The 15,823-nt window shown below is 33.2% G+C and overlaps 1 protein-coding gene across 6 annotated transcripts in view; it reads left to right on the top strand.

The window, feature by feature from the left end:
* The first annotated feature begins 2,367 nt into the window (after nucleotides 1-2,367).
* The window catches only part of LOC108690506 (choline transporter-like protein 1), a 16,055-nt gene continuing 2,599 nt past the window's right edge, over nucleotides 2,368-15,823 (top strand). For 2 of the 6 annotated variants that reach the window (XM_018197829.1, XM_018197823.1), the window contains exons 1-11: nucleotides 2,368-2,762; nucleotides 10,936-11,111; nucleotides 12,205-12,318; nucleotides 12,400-12,548; nucleotides 12,907-12,984; nucleotides 13,159-13,249; nucleotides 14,327-14,390; nucleotides 14,779-14,887; nucleotides 15,239-15,347; nucleotides 15,425-15,544; nucleotides 15,629-15,754. In XM_018197829.1, coding sequence (XP_018053318.1) covers nucleotides 11,034-11,111; nucleotides 12,205-12,318; nucleotides 12,400-12,548; nucleotides 12,907-12,984; nucleotides 13,159-13,249; nucleotides 14,327-14,390; nucleotides 14,779-14,887; nucleotides 15,239-15,347; nucleotides 15,425-15,544; nucleotides 15,629-15,754 — 1,038 coding nt within the window. In that variant the 5' untranslated portion in view covers nucleotides 2,368-2,762; nucleotides 10,936-11,033. Of the gene's footprint in view, nucleotides 2,763-5,316; nucleotides 5,484-5,574; nucleotides 5,676-7,494; nucleotides 7,579-8,153; nucleotides 8,238-10,935; nucleotides 11,112-12,204; nucleotides 12,319-12,399; nucleotides 12,549-12,906; nucleotides 12,985-13,158; nucleotides 13,250-14,326; nucleotides 14,391-14,778; nucleotides 14,888-15,238; nucleotides 15,348-15,424; nucleotides 15,545-15,628; nucleotides 15,755-15,823 lie in introns of those variants that run through there. The other 4 variants (XM_018197825.1, XM_018197824.1, XM_018197826.1 and 1 more) reach the window with 4 other exon arrangements.

The following is a 15,823-nucleotide window of genomic DNA, read 5'->3' as shown; positions in this document are numbered from 1 at the left end:
AATTCAAGACTGAATGATTTAAGCAATGAAGAAGCTTTGAGCCGGATTATAGGTATTTTAATTTCTAAGTATTGATCATGTTCTTTTCTAAGATATTAGAAACGCTGTTATGAAGATCACAGCCAATTTCGGCGATCCTGAAGGGATAAATCAGTTTTTCAATGACTTTTCAAAGATTCACAGGACAGTCAGTGCGGTCTAATTTACGCTGCTCGTTCAAAGAACGTTTCTGAAATATTTACAAGGCCCTTGGACATTTTTTTTGCACAGACAATTCAGCATGTTCGTGCTCAAAGACTTTAGCTGACGCCCAGAGCGATATAGGCGTACTTGTTTCTTATGAGTTCGAGTACCGGACGACTGGATCCCGTTATGTTTTATTAGTGAGAGTAGCAAAGAGCTATTCGCTGGAGCGCTTTGCTGAAATGCACTCGACGGTCTCATTTAACTGATATTAGACGAAAGGGAAACGCGGGGATTCGGGTTGAACTCAATTTCAGGCCGCAGCAGCGCTGAATACAATCGTATTCATGTATGCACGTATTACAATACAATGTCTCGCAGCGGACGCATTTTATAAAACGGAGAAAAATTCTAATGTATATTAGAATGTTTCCTATGCTTTTTACTCGTCTCTTGTTATCACAATTATGTATGTTTATGTGTTTCACATGCATTATAGATTATGCACATAGATCATGCATAAATAGAACGCATACAAATCAAAAGACCGGTTGACATATTCGACAAGTTTAATGCGTGATATTACAACGTACCGTCCATGCCAGCGTGCTATAAAATTTTAATGACAAGTTCCCGAGGCTAGTTCCCGGAAATTGATTTTTCCTCAGCGGAAAATTAAATGGCGCACCAAACGCTCGTCGCAATTTTTTAATGTTCAACATTAAATATTTCGGCCGTTAAATTTCTCAAGTAGAATTTCCATTCGATTAAAGCCTGTTTAAGATTAACCAAAGATGAATCTCTGTTGTCTATTTACATTCTTGAAACCCTTGATTTTCTCGGCGGTAAATAGCTTTATAATTACGACGATTTTTGTAATTTTTACTCAGGAGTTGACTCAAGTTTCTTCGAAGAGAACCTGTCCTGCGTATAAAAGAAACGACGAGTTCCATTGCACGAGATCTTATCAAATCATTTTAAAATTGTAGAGTTTAGCGAAGATGGTGCTTGTATCGCGCGAAAATGGCGTATATCTTATCAAGATTTGTCAAAAGGGGGGGAGAGAAGAAGAAGAAAAGAGAGAACGATTCTTGTGAAAATCATTGGCTGCATTCAGCAAAAAAACAACTGTAACTGTTATAATTTTTTAAAATATTGATTAATCTTGCCTTTAATTCCTTACTAGATCCAAATGTATAAGATTCTGCGTATAATGGAAGAAATATTAAGAACAGCAATAAATATTAAATATTAGAAAAAGAAAAAATTAAAATAAATGTAATACATAATGAATATAAATAATGAGTATAAATAAATGTAAGATTTTATTTATATCCATTATGTGTTACGTTTTGTAAATAAAATCTAAATACGTCTTATTTATATCCACTGTGCGTTTAACCTCTATTTTTCATTTTTTTTTTGTTTTTCTATATTTAATATTTAATATTTATTCCTGTTCTTAATATTTCTTCATTGTGCGCAGGTCTAAACCATTATTAAAGAATCTTCCAACAGTTGAAAAATTGCATGCCTTTTCCGTTGGACGAAGCCATTGTGCTTAACTGCATTACATAAAATTGCAGCGCAAACTATTAACTAACTACGCGCGTAATGTAAGATGTTATATCGTTCGGGTGAGATTGATACGGTATCGCGTGGTGCCTGAAATTGCCCCCGACAAGTTAGTTAACGAAGTTATCGCCACGATTAGCGTACGTACTCGTTAGCGTTTAATGCAAGAGGACCTTGATGAAATCGGGCTCCAAGCGTCGCGGATAATTCGTAGACTCGATTGGAGGAGATACTATGAGATTCAGAGATCCGACGTAGAGGGAGGACAGACGGCTAAAGAGAGAAACAAGCCGTGAAGAGAAGTAAAGGACAGAAAGGTCAGTAGTTGGAAGAGTGAGGAGAGTGAGTGCGTGCGTGACGGACAGACAACGCGACAAAGAGAATGATTCATAACGAGAGAAAGAGAAGACAGGCGGGAGGATGGGAGGGAGGGAGAGGAGACACGCGGGAGAAGTGGGAGGAGAGTGAGAGGAATGTGAAAGAGGAGGACAGCGAATGGAGCATGGACTGCAACGAAGTATCGTTAACCGGCGGGCACACAAGAGAGCCCGTTCTCCAGGCCCCGCTGGTAATCACACGAGTCGGCGACTGTTAGTATTGTGCCCGAGCTCGAATGCGAGCGGACTTGTCGCGAGTTCGCGCGACGACATAACAAAAACAAAGCGATGTTGTGACTTCCGCGTCATACGATTCGTCTTCTGTTCTCCAAGATCCAAGATTGAACCACGTGCGTGCTGCGTGTCGTCATTATCGTTGTTGCCTAGATGAAGTTTCTTTTTTCTAACAATCTGCTGAGAAACTCGGATAATCCAGAAAATTAACTCACGAGAGATACGTTTTGGGAGGAGGACAGCTTGTACGAGGAGAACGAAGTCTACGATAAACACTGCGATTCATATTAACGTGGTGACTGGAGTGTCCTTAGATCACTGCAACTGCGACTCAACTGCGACCACTGCGAATGCTCATCGGAACCTTGGAGCGGGTTCGCTTCAAGTAGCACGGTAATGGCCCGATTGAGCGAGCTTACCTTCTCGCTGGAATGCTAACGGTTTATTGGCTGCCGCCATACTCGCTCTAATCTAATCGCAGGAATACACAGGTTTTGTCTTCCGTGACTCAGACGCACATGCTCAGCCTCGTTATTTCGAGAATCACTGACGCACGAAAATATAAAATATAAAACGATGTCTGATATTGTTTATAAGAAAACCAAATGCTCAAACCTCGAACCTAATGTTCATTGGAATTGTCGTTTTCATGGTTAGTCCGTACAGTTTTTTTCCCCTCTTGTTTCTTTTTTCTTCCGTCCCAAGTTACGCCCACAGGTGTGTCACGATCGTTACGCAGATCGTGACACGGCTCACGGCTTGACTTTGCAAATGCATGCGTTTCCGATGTTTTGGTGCTCTCGATTGCTTTTCACACCAGCAATTGTCACTTTTAATCCTGAGCGGTCCAATGTTTTTTTCACTGGTTTCCTAATCCAACCGAGTCACTGACCAGTACCTGATTGTATTTTTCAAAGGGTTTTGAACTCTACGAAATCTGAAAACCTCTGGAAAAACTCTGAAAAACACCCTTTCGACATTTAGGTTTACATTCCGAAACGTCCTCTACGAGGAAAATTTTATTCAAAATTTACGTAACCGTATATATATAATATTGCATCGAGTAAAATTTTGGAAGATAGATCAAGAATGTTTCTCACTTTTTTGTTCGAATTTGTTTGAATTTGAGGTAGAATAATTCAAATTGAAAATTCGCTTGGGTCTTTTAAAGTCCCGCTTGGACCACAGAGGTTTAAGAATCCGCAAACGATCAACATTTACTTTCCCAATTATTCACCGTTAGTATATGTGCTTGATAAACGGATGTTAATTTATATTTATATTTATAATATGATATTTATTGTTATCTAGTTTACGTTAGTGAGACAAAGCGGTCTCAAGAAAGTTTGTTTAGCCATTTCATTAAAATGTGATTTACATTGTCAATATTTTCTCGTTAACGAAATTGTCTTTACTTTATTTCTAATATCAACAACATACTCCTTATTGGTTTAATAATTTATCACCTCCAATTTAGCAATGAATATTGATCATCCTAAAACTTTTTTTCTTTCACTTCGACAAAACGCTTCTTTCTATCTGTGAGCGAATATCGCTGGAGAGACTTTTTGCATTGTATTTTCGCAACCGCAGGTGCGGGTTGCAGTGCGCAGGTGCATGCGTACTCGTAGGTCCTTGGATGCATGTGAGTGATGTAAGATGAATGAGATACGCTCATAATGACAAATGTACCGCGGTGTATTCAGTTACGAACAATCGAAAGGTATGAGAATAATACGTCTTAATAATAGCATTTTCCGCGTCATGTTAATACCGCAAGAGCTATTTTCGCGCGAATGTATGTTTTGCTATTCCAAACAAGCCATTAATAATAATTTAAAATCGAAATAAAACGAAATGTAATTTTCAAAATTGTTACACAATCATACTTGATATACAGTTATTAAATTTGACAATACGCTTTATTATATTTTTAACCCGGGAATCGTCATCTGGAATATTTTTATACCTCAGCTAAGCTCAGTAGCGAAAAATATAAATTGTAAAGTGTTATTTTTTTATGTATATTTTTGTAATATTTTTTTATTTTTTAGTAATTATATTCTTTATAAATCTTTAAATATGCAATTTTATTGAAAATCCGCGATAAAAAAGCGTTATATTGTTGAAAATCTTTATTTTTTAAAAATACTGTCATAGCTACTTAACACACTTATCCCATTTAATATTTATTTGGTTTTTACTTTCAGAAAGTTGTGATTAAATCATAATATTTATATTCATAATATTCTCAAATACTAATAAAGAGAAACGTAATATAAAATATTGTTAATAAGTAGTGATTTTAATTAGTAGAAATATAAAAACTTCCCAGTTTCATAAAATGATCGTAAAGTGATCGTTTATGTAAAAAAAATTAGATGATTACTTTCGGTTTAAACATACTTCATACAAGTAGCATCAGATCTTTCTAAGTTTGCCTTTGCGCGCTAAAACTAATAATTGCATGCAAATCGTTTGACTTACATCGATCAAGTGTTTATTCATATTAATTCTAATTGCATTGCACTTGCAAACATTCTCCTAATTAACTTACAATTAGCGAGTGATGATCTGCCTGTCCTACATTATAAATGAAGTCTATTGTATTCAATGAACGCAGATAAAAGATAGAGGAATTCCCCGCGAAGGTCATTGCATCAGAAGTGAGAAAACAAAGAACTTTAGGCGGAAAAGGAGCAGTCTTTCTTCGATGTGCTTAGTTTAATCTTTATATTTCTTCATTATTCACGCAAAAATCTTGGTCTTCTATTTTATGATCTTGTTCGCCACATAATTCAGCAATTCACAAACAATTGATTATTAATTTAATATGAAATGCTAATTTAATAGATGAAAACGTTGTTACATAAAATGTAATATAATCTCGTTGCGAATCTCATAAGATTTTAATTTTAAATCTTTGCATATTTTGTGGGACAAAATTGTACTTCTTTTTATATTTTTGAGGAAAAGAGGATAGAGAGAGATATATGTGTTAAATCGAACAAATGTAAAAACGTTGCAGGCCTGTCTTCAGTTGTGTTGATAATGCATCGATCGCAACCCAAAGGTTACGTGAGTTCGAATGACGAGGATAAGCACATGTTATACGTGAGTTGTATTCGTTTTCAAAAATCTGGAAATACGTGTAGCTTTGAGAATGCACAGAAATTGCACTAATATCTGTTTCCGCGAAGAGAAGCCTAAGCAGGAAAGTCGGAGCGAGTTTCATGAATAATTGAAGAACGGAGAATATAGGATTATCATAATGCGTGAATGACGCCGAGGAAAATCCTCATCAAGGTACTATTTACATCCGTTTACTTTAATCCTTATATACTACTATTACTTCTGTTATCTGTCGAGGTTAAGCTTGATACAGAGTAAGACAGAGATTATCACTGAATATACATTTTTAATGAAACACATTTCCTGGAAAATATTAAGAAAAGCTATGAGAATATTTTTAAATAGTTTAGTTTGAAAAATAATTATATGTATATATATATTTAAATAAGTAATTATTTAATAAAAGTAAATTGCATAATTATTACATAATTCGTGATGAACATTTTTATCTCCTTATTATCGTCAATAAATGTAGCTAAATAGATTACTGATTATATTATATATCTTTATTCTTCATTATCGAGCTCATTAATTACGTTCTAAATACGTTTGCAAAATGAATATTATTCAGATAAATTATATCTTTATGCATAAAGATTGATCGGCCTCATTCGCTATTTGATTATTTGCTCCATTTCGAAGCGTTATACACGGCAGAGCGATTTAACTTTTAAGCCTAATATATCGTTAGTGGGCAAACGAGTTTCTTGCGCAATTCCGGAAGCGATAATTTTGCACCTACACGAGAATTCCGGGCATAGTTATGCGTTATTATTTCATTGAGATAGTTCATGAAAGTTGCAACGAGAAAAATTAGTACGGAAACCAGTATTGACTTTTAAAATCAATGAACGTATTGATTGTTCGGTGAGTACATGAATCAAGAAAGAAAAAGAAAGAGACTTATGAAGCAGCTGGCAATTAATGTAGACACCATCTGTTAACGTACATCCATCTTCTAACGATTTCTACGTAAGATTATAAGGACATTAATCGTCAGAAGTTGTGTAACGAGATTAACAGTGATTTTGCGTACAAACATTATAATAGAAAAAATTTTATTTTGTGGATCCAAATGATATTATTTATTGCAGTTCCTAGGAATGAGCCTTTAACCTGTATAATACATATTTAAATAGATATTCATAAATCAGGAATAATAATAATTGGATATAGGCAAATTAGTATCTAGAGTAGAGAAAAATTTGCAAAAAATCCCATTTTTTTATTATGATGAAATACAGCAGCAATATTATGGATTCGAAAATAAATTATTCAGATTTCTTCACATAGTTTTTAATAATGAAGATCTGCACAAGTATAAAACTTTGGAGACCTGCACAAATATAAAATTGTCGGAGAATAAAAACTAAAAATGTATCTGGAATGCTCTATCAATTCAGACAAGGATGAGTGAGGAGATCAGGTATAAAGGGACATCAAGAAAATCGGGCCTTTTCGATTCTACTCAGTATTTCTCGCAAAACATCCCATCCAGATGTTCCTTTGGTTCATGAAATATTCTACAGAGTCTAGGTATTTTTTTATATCAGAAGTTGAGCATTTCGAGTGCATCCTTTCTCAATATTCGTCTATCATTATCGTTGCTTAAATAATTCGAAACAATCTTTTTCATTCTTTTAGTGAATTTCAGACTGTATGACTTTTATTTATTTCTTAATCTTACATTTAATTTTTTGCTATGTTCGATTTGTAATATCAATAACTTTAAACTAACGTGATGGTTAGCACGCAACACCAAACGTACATGGAACATTTTCAAGGATATTGAGATGCAACTCGTAGATATTGAATTATCTATTATTGTGTTTCAATAACAAGGTTGTCAGATAATGTATTATTACGATTATCTTCATCAGACTATATTGTATTATATGATAAAGTAAGTTATCGTTGAAGAGAAACTGAGCATGGAGAGGGGATAAAGTTGTGAGAACCAATAGAGATGCGTTTATTCTGTCTGGTGCGTCGATCGTAGTTGGTCGGTTGCAGTGGGTTTCTTTTTCATGGTTTTCTTTGTGAAGTAAAACAGGTTAATTCGACTCGACAAGAAAAGGTGTGATGACGATTATTAGTTAAACCGAAGAATTAATTTATAGCATAAACTAAATTTATCTAAAGATTTATTGCTTCTTATTAAACTTAACTTAAACGAACTTAAAACGATTACTTAATAAAATAACCTAAAATGATTACTTAATAAGCGTGTTAAATAATAATAATTGTTAACGTGACGACTACAAGAAATAGATATAAAAGAAACATAATTGCTGTATAAGTGCTGTGAATGTTATTATATCATGTTCACGGATGTGCGTAAGCGTGACTCACGATTCTTCTTAATTCCTCACAGTATATAATTAGTCTAAGTAAGCCTTAATTCGTCGTTTAGTTGTTTTTGCATTGTCTCATACGATCTCTATTGCGAGCGTGTGAAAGACTTGTGGCGGTGCTATGTTCAATGTAAGGTCTAAACCCCCCCCCCCCCCCCCCCCCTCCCCTCTCTCTTTCTCTCTTATACTCTTTTTCTTTCGCATGTATCTTTCGTCCCACGCGCTGCTCGTGCTGGTAGACGAGATTATGTATCCAACTCACCGGCTTGTGAGAAGCGTTGGTTGATCCGCAAGAAAAATCCGTAACTTCGTATCTCGGAATTTTTCCATGGAATGCGTAGAACCCTCTCGAGCGTCTTTTCACCAAAGTTTCATTGAAAAGGTATACCGCCGCTTGATGCCCATAAGTTTTCGAGAAATACGTCTTTCATAACTTTACGGGAACTCCGTTGAAATCTACGGGCGATGCCTTTGGATACGCGAAAATAGATCCCAGGTTGGCAAGCCACCAGCGCGAAAATAATTTGCGATACCGGCTAATGGCGAAATTACCTTTATCGATGTTCTCTGATTATTATGAGAGCATAATTTCATTGAGGCATGTAAGATAGCAGATACCGTTGGCAAACCGTATGTAATTCGTGCGACAAGCTGAGTAGTCTAATATTAGTTGAAATCCCGGCTAAACCTAAGTTAAATAGAAGAACGTCCGAAACTGCAAATCCGAAATGTCCCATACTGGATTACGTCGATTTGCTTTGTAAACATTTACAGCTTTTTGCACTTGCGGGCCGCGCAAGAAGTTATGCGGTAGCCGGTGAACCATCTGTTTTCATGACAAAAGTTATTTCAGAATAGCTAGGCTAGGAATTATTGTACTAAACACACACGCACAGTTGTATAGAAAAACGTTTATCTTATGTGCAATGAGAGCTTGATAGCAATTTAAAAAAAGTAAAAAATAATTATACACTTGTAATTATACGATATGATATACTTTATGTGCACAAAAATCGCTTTTATTGTTGCGATAGAAATAATCAATCACCGTGTAATTGCATTGTGAAATATAGGCGCATGTTATTTGATGATATATAAGTCGATATAATATTTGTCTGTACATTCTGTCTTTGTTACTCGTAACTGTTAAGAATGACGTTTGTATCCTAACTAAACATCCACCCATATTGTTTGGGTCGATTGTTATCATGTTTAGTCCTCTCTTTGAATGTACGAAACGTAGTTACGGACTATGTGTTCACAGGGCGATGCGCCTACTTTCGATATCGATCGGGTCAGGGAAGCGTTAATCCGTCTTACATCTATGTTCTAGGAGTATTCCCTATGACACGGTATATAGACACAGGAAGATAATTTGATTATCGCGATATTAAAGTTTGATTTTGACTGGAGCCGTGTCAATTTTTGATTGATGGCATCTTGCCGATGATCAATGAGATAATTCAATGAGATAAAATACTGCGAATAAAACTTTCGCTATATAATTCGCTATGTAATCGCTATATCTAAAGTAGTAGGAGTAAAAGTAGTACAAAAAGATCCGATACAAAAGAATTAATTAATACGTCTTTCGCAGAAATAATGATAAATAAATTTATATGTTATATTAAATTTATACAATATGTTAATATTATATATAAAGAAAATATAATATAAATTAATAATACGTATTATTTTATACAAACGTTAACATTGATATTTTAGATTATATGTATATTATATATTATTTCAAGTAAAATCATTATTTCACTTGAAATTTATTATAGCGTGAGCGTTACATTTACTGAAAGCGATCGATTTCAATTAAAAAAATCTTAAACAAGGTAGATTAATGGTTACAACTAAGGCAGGGAGTAATGACGTAATTGTAATGTCTTCGAGAGGCAATAGCCGTATCCATGTCATTCAACACTATATCGCGTAACTAAAGTTCCCTTTCGCCTCTGTATTGCCGTGATAAAAACTTCTCCCGTGTTTCTTTCGTGACTGAAACATGGAAGTAACATTAACCTACTGCACTCAATATATATTCGTGTGACTTTTACGTGTGTATATATCTTTAGTGATTGTGATAGATTTTCTGTTAGTATTAGTGAAGTTAGCCGTTTTACGTTAAATAAATCTTATATGCCACTTCCTACAGAACATCTATCTCATAATAGATAGTTAATAAATTTATAGTCCATAAAGGTGCCAACTATAAATATTATTATTTAATGTTAATTACTTGGCTTGATAAAGAAATATGAGACTCATTACGTGTCATTCAAGTATCATGATGTATGTACATAAAATTCTGTTTATACGTATTTCCGTTTATCATTTCAGTTTACTATTTCGTAATTTGACAGAAAGTAATCGTCAAAATGTTTATCTCTCATAAATTCATCAGAAAATTTGACGTATTTCAATCAACCTTCTCAAGTTCTACTTCTGAACAATTATGTTTCGCGTGTGTTACTATGGATGATGCGTGATTCTGATTGGCGTTGCGACAACAATATCCAAGCATGCAACTCTCTTCCCAAGTGTATTAATCGATCGATATCGACGTGACCCAGGTTTCGTTCAAGGAACGCGTCCCGGAAAACAGCGATCGCCATCGCATTGCATTCACATCAAAATTGTTTTAATACATTTTATGCACACGTCACGTTCTGCCACGTTCAAAATTGAGTCGTTAACTATCGAGAAAAAATTAAATTTGGAAATTTATGTCATTTTCAATATTCTCGACTGTATCTTGATGATAATTCACAATCAATATAGCGATTTGTGTATTGGTATGTTCGCTTCAACAGGTTTTCCAGTTCAGAAACATTATGTAACTACATATTTTTAATCTATAGTTTGAAGTATTTTAATATATTCCGGAATTTTAATATATACCGCGATAAAATCACTAATATCATACATAAAAAGCACAATTATCTTGCTCGTTGTCATGTATCTCGCGTGTATTGGAGTATAATTATGCAATGTTGATTATTTTTGCAGTTTCGATAAATATAGTGACAGGAGCGAATTAATAATCGTATCTTCAATTTGTGTTCTTAAAGCTGGCGCGTGTTCAGAAACGGTAGGCTTGTCAAAGGGCGATCAGAAGGAGGACGAGCACGATCGTTTGGAGGAGTCAGTCGCTCCAGTTAGTTTAGAGATGGGTTGCTGTGGTTGTGTGGACGAACCTTCGTCCAAAGTGGAGCCTTCGCCCAAAGTGGAACCTACGGACCGCACGGTAAACGTTTCCCCTATATGCTAGTTAAAAAAGGATCCGCATATTTATGAATGTAGCGTGCCTAAAAATGATAACATTCATAAAGTATTTATGTTTCTCAAACACGCAATTCAAACTAATTCATGGAAAGAAGAACGTTTTGCTGGAATAAAAATTTGTGTCTAACTAAAAAATTCGGTAGATCTAGATCTGAAAAAATTTTGTTGGATTATCTAATTATCATAGGAAATTCAAGCTTTACTGCAAAAACTTTTGACTTTTCTAGCAATCAGTTTGAGCGTCCTACATAATTATTTTGATGATTCAACAAAATTATTTTCAGATTTGTCTAGTTAAATTTTTAGATATTTCAGCAAAACTTTTCAACGATTTTGCTGAAATATCATTTGTTTTATTCATTAAATTAATCAACCTAATTTTTTCGATAATAAATGTAATTGATTTGCAGCTATATCTTCAGAGAAAAAAATGGTTTTGCTGGAATATTTATAAATTCAACTAAATATACAAAATAATAATTTGAAAATAATAATTCTTGGTCCATTAAAATAATTATATAGAAAATTCAAGCTGGAAGTATGTTGCAAAAATTTTTATATATTCTAACAATCAACTTGAGTAATATTCTTGAAGCTTCCCCGGATGCTTTCTATATAAAGATTATGCGTTTTGCGGGTTTTCTCTGTGTTCAGATCCATTCTTGGAATGCCAATGTTTCGTTGGAATGGCCCGGAGGAACAGCTCAATAGGCTGCTTTTAGCCCTGATAAAGTGGACATGGCAGATTCACGAAATGTTGACATTCCAAGAATGGATCTGGACACAGAGAAAACCCGCGAAACGCATAATCTTTAAAACAACATGAGTATCTTACATTATTTTGATGATCTAACAAAATGTTTAGATCTGTAACTAGCTAAATTTTTAGATAACTTTAGCAAAACTGTTTTTTCCATATTGATTAGTACGTTTATTTATTTCTTCAAAGTGTTTGATTTAAAATTTTTCATTTATAAGCAGACTAAAGTCTTTTCAAAATCGGTTGTTTATTTATTTGAACAGTCTTAACATTGTATATAATTCTTCCTTTCTAGACGCCTGATAGTCAAAATTCGCCATCGAATTATTCAGAACAGGTATTCGTGAAAGACCGATCATGCACCGATTTTTTTGCTATAATCATCCTACTCGTGCTGGCGGGTGGTTTTGTAAGTAATATTATTTTTTTATCTGCGTCATAACGCCAATATGTTCTCTAAATATTCTCTAAATGTAATTCGCGCGTGCAGATCTTCATGATGACGAATGTGGTGAAAAAGGGTGACATATTCCGCATGGTAAATGGATACGATAATTGCGGAAATGTTTGTGGTCGTGTAACCTCGTACGAAAATGATCCGAAATTCAAGTGTAAGGGTGCTGATTACACCAACAAACCGTAAGTGCACCTTGAAGTATTTGTATTAAAATACTACAAATTTTCTTGCGATTCAATCGTATAGCTCATGTAACAAAGGTGAGATTATATTAAAAATTTTATAATTTTCCTGAAATAAATTACATAAATTAAAGAAATTATTAAATAAAATAATATATTAAATTAAAAACTGTATTGTAGCACAACCTATTCGAAAAAATTAATGCAGCTTAGAATCAATAAAAAGGCTAAAACATAATAAAATAAAATAATATTCAACTCTTGATATTGATTGTTTGTGCCATTTCATACTAAAATTTTGAGAATTGATCATATTGATCATTGTTTTCATTGATAATTTATATTCTGTGTCCATTAGGTACCTCGAGATTGATTTGGAAGTGACTGGAGTGAAAAAACGTACATGTGTAGAGAGCTGTGTACAGGACAAGACCAAGTTAGTAAAATTGAATCTCGTTAAATGTTTTGCGTTTCTGTTTGTGCTTTTCGCGTTAATCTAAATGAGAAACTGCTAGAGTAGCAATCGCAGAAAGTTTCATGTAGTAAATATAAACTTGATTTTTTCCGATTGTTTTTTTTCTAACATCAATTTCTGTTTCTCTGCTCATAGAATATTATTCCTGAATCGCTGTATGAATAAGAAAGCATCAGAAACTATCAGCTCCATAATAAGGACCCTTCGGTTAGAAAGTATTTACAATGTAAGTGATCTTATTTGTGAGTATATTTTCTGAGATTATCCCTTGTGTAAAAATTATTAACTAGTCTGTTATTTTGTTAGAATCTGATCTTGAATTAAAAAAAAAACATGCACTATAATATTATTTTCTATTGGTATATATATCTTTCATTTTTACAATTTCTGTTTAAATCAATAATAAATAAATTTATATGTTATTTTACAACTGAGTAATGAAAATCTCAATGATCTGAGCTGGATCTTAGTAATTAAATAATATTTTCAATATGAATTTATATACATATCCAGTTCTGTAAATTGAATGCCGAAATTATTTTCTTGAAACGCAATCACCTGAGCCAAACACCTAAAATATTTATTAGCATCAATATTATTAATTTCTTTTCAATTTAATTTATGATATTATCGTATTACTATATTTCAGTTCGACTTATAATTGCATTTCAAGAATGAAAATAATTTCATTGCGCAATTTACACAACTGCTGGATGTGTATATACATTTATATTTAGTGCTTAAATAATATTTAAGCACTAAGATCCAGCTTAGACTATTGAGGTTTTCATTACTCAGTCATATATTTACATTTGCGGTCTTAAGACACTTTGTTTAAATAGATTTTATTCCAATTTCCGGGAATTTCATGTCACCTTGTTCTTTGTTCTTTATAGCGGAAAAAAATCTAATTTTTTCCAACATTCGAAATAGTAAGAGAAAATATATCCATTTTAAAAAGAAAAATTATGTGTCGTACACTAAACTGGCCAATCATTTATTTTTAAAATAGTTCGGAAATAGTCTGTTTTAATTTGAAAATTTATGATGATTTAATAACATATTACATTTTAAATTAAGCTTCAAATTAAATTATCAAATGAAATTATCTCAAATTTCTTTCTTAGAATTTATTAATTTTTATATGTATAGCGTTGCGTCATGATATGTCTATTAAAATTTGAGATAAATAGATCAATTCATTTTAAGATATTCAAACACAATTTACAAGCAATATCGTGTGCAGTATCTTCTCAATTGGTTTAAATAAGTAATTAATCGGTAAAATATATTATTATTTCAGAACGCAGTTACTGATCTGGGAATCGCATGGCGTGAATTGATTTACCTTTTGCTTATAGCTTTAGGTAGATGTTCAGAAATAAATATCTATCATATGTTATTTTAATATTATATTATTTAAAACTTTCAATTTCTTGCTGTATGTATAAATATAATTTCTCCTCATTGTTTATCTGTTTATCTATATATATATAAAAGCATTTATTAAATTCGATGATATGCCAAACAATTTGCAGAATGTAATTGGAATTTTAAAAAATAGTATTTTTTTTTACGTTAACAGAATAATCTTTTTATCTCATCGATAATTGATGATAATTCTTGCATATTAAATTTCAATTTTAAATTCTTATATTATTTCTCTCTCTCTCTCTCTCTCTCTCTCTCTCTCTCTCTCTCTCATCGCGACACAAAACAGGAATTTTACGTGATTGATTACGACTGATTTTTCAGCACTTTCTCTCGGTATCCTGGTAGCCTTCCGCTATATGGTACAATATGTCATTTATGTCGTATTGATCGGCGCAGTTTTGGCTTGCATCGGTGGCACAACATACCTCTGGTAAAAAGAATTCTCTCAATTTTTAACAATTAAAACGATGTAGCAAAAGTCATATCTTAAATTTGTTTAATCTAAAAATTCCTACATGAGAATAGAATATCTATATAGAAAGAACAATTTTGCTGAAGGATTTAAAATTTTAGATAGATATAAATTTAAAAATAATTTTGTTTGACCATCAAAACAACTATGTAAATTCAAGCATGAGCGTTCTGCACGATTGTTTTCATGTTTCAACAAAATTATTTTTAGATGATATCTAGTTACATTTTTAAATAATTCAGTGAAACCGTTCTTGCCGTGTATTTATTATTTAAATTTAGTAAAATAAGTTTAATCTTTTATGCAAAGGTTAGCGTGGTACCGTGAAAAAAAGAGCGTGGAAAGACACGAAGTCTATCCGGAGGATTCCAGCGAGGAACCCTATTTTATCTACGCTATTATTATGTCTGTTGTTTCTGTAAGAAAAATCGTTGTATCCAACGCTATGTTCATACAAATTTTGCGGATATATACGTATTAACATATATTCCGCAGGTGATTGTTCTTCTAGTGATTCTAGTGATGAGAAAAAGAATCGAGCTGGTTATGCAGCTTTTCCGAGAGGCGGGTAAAGCTGTGTATTCAATGCCGGCACTGCTATTTCAGCCGATTTACGTGAGCATATTTCCTTTCAGTTATACAAATCCGGTTCATTTCATATTGAATGATCTCGCGAATGTGGAAATTTTTTATTTTTAGACTTATCTGCTGATCGGGTCTACAGTAATAGCATGGGTCTATTGTATGCTATGGATAGAGAGCGCCGGTGATATTTACTTAAATAGGAAAAATCACATTCATTTCAAGAAAGATGCGTTGCTTATTGTAAGTGAGCATATTTTTTTATCTATTTATATAAATATATTTATATAAATATAATATTTATCAACTGTG

The sequence above is a fragment of the Atta colombica genome, unplaced genomic scaffold (genome assembly GCF_001594045.1).
Source record: "Atta colombica isolate Treedump-2 unplaced genomic scaffold, Acol1.0 scaffold33, whole genome shotgun sequence".
In the NCBI taxonomy this organism is placed as follows: domain Eukaryota; kingdom Metazoa; phylum Arthropoda; class Insecta; order Hymenoptera; family Formicidae; genus Atta; species Atta colombica.
This window is presented reverse-complemented; position numbering and strand designations above follow the sequence as displayed.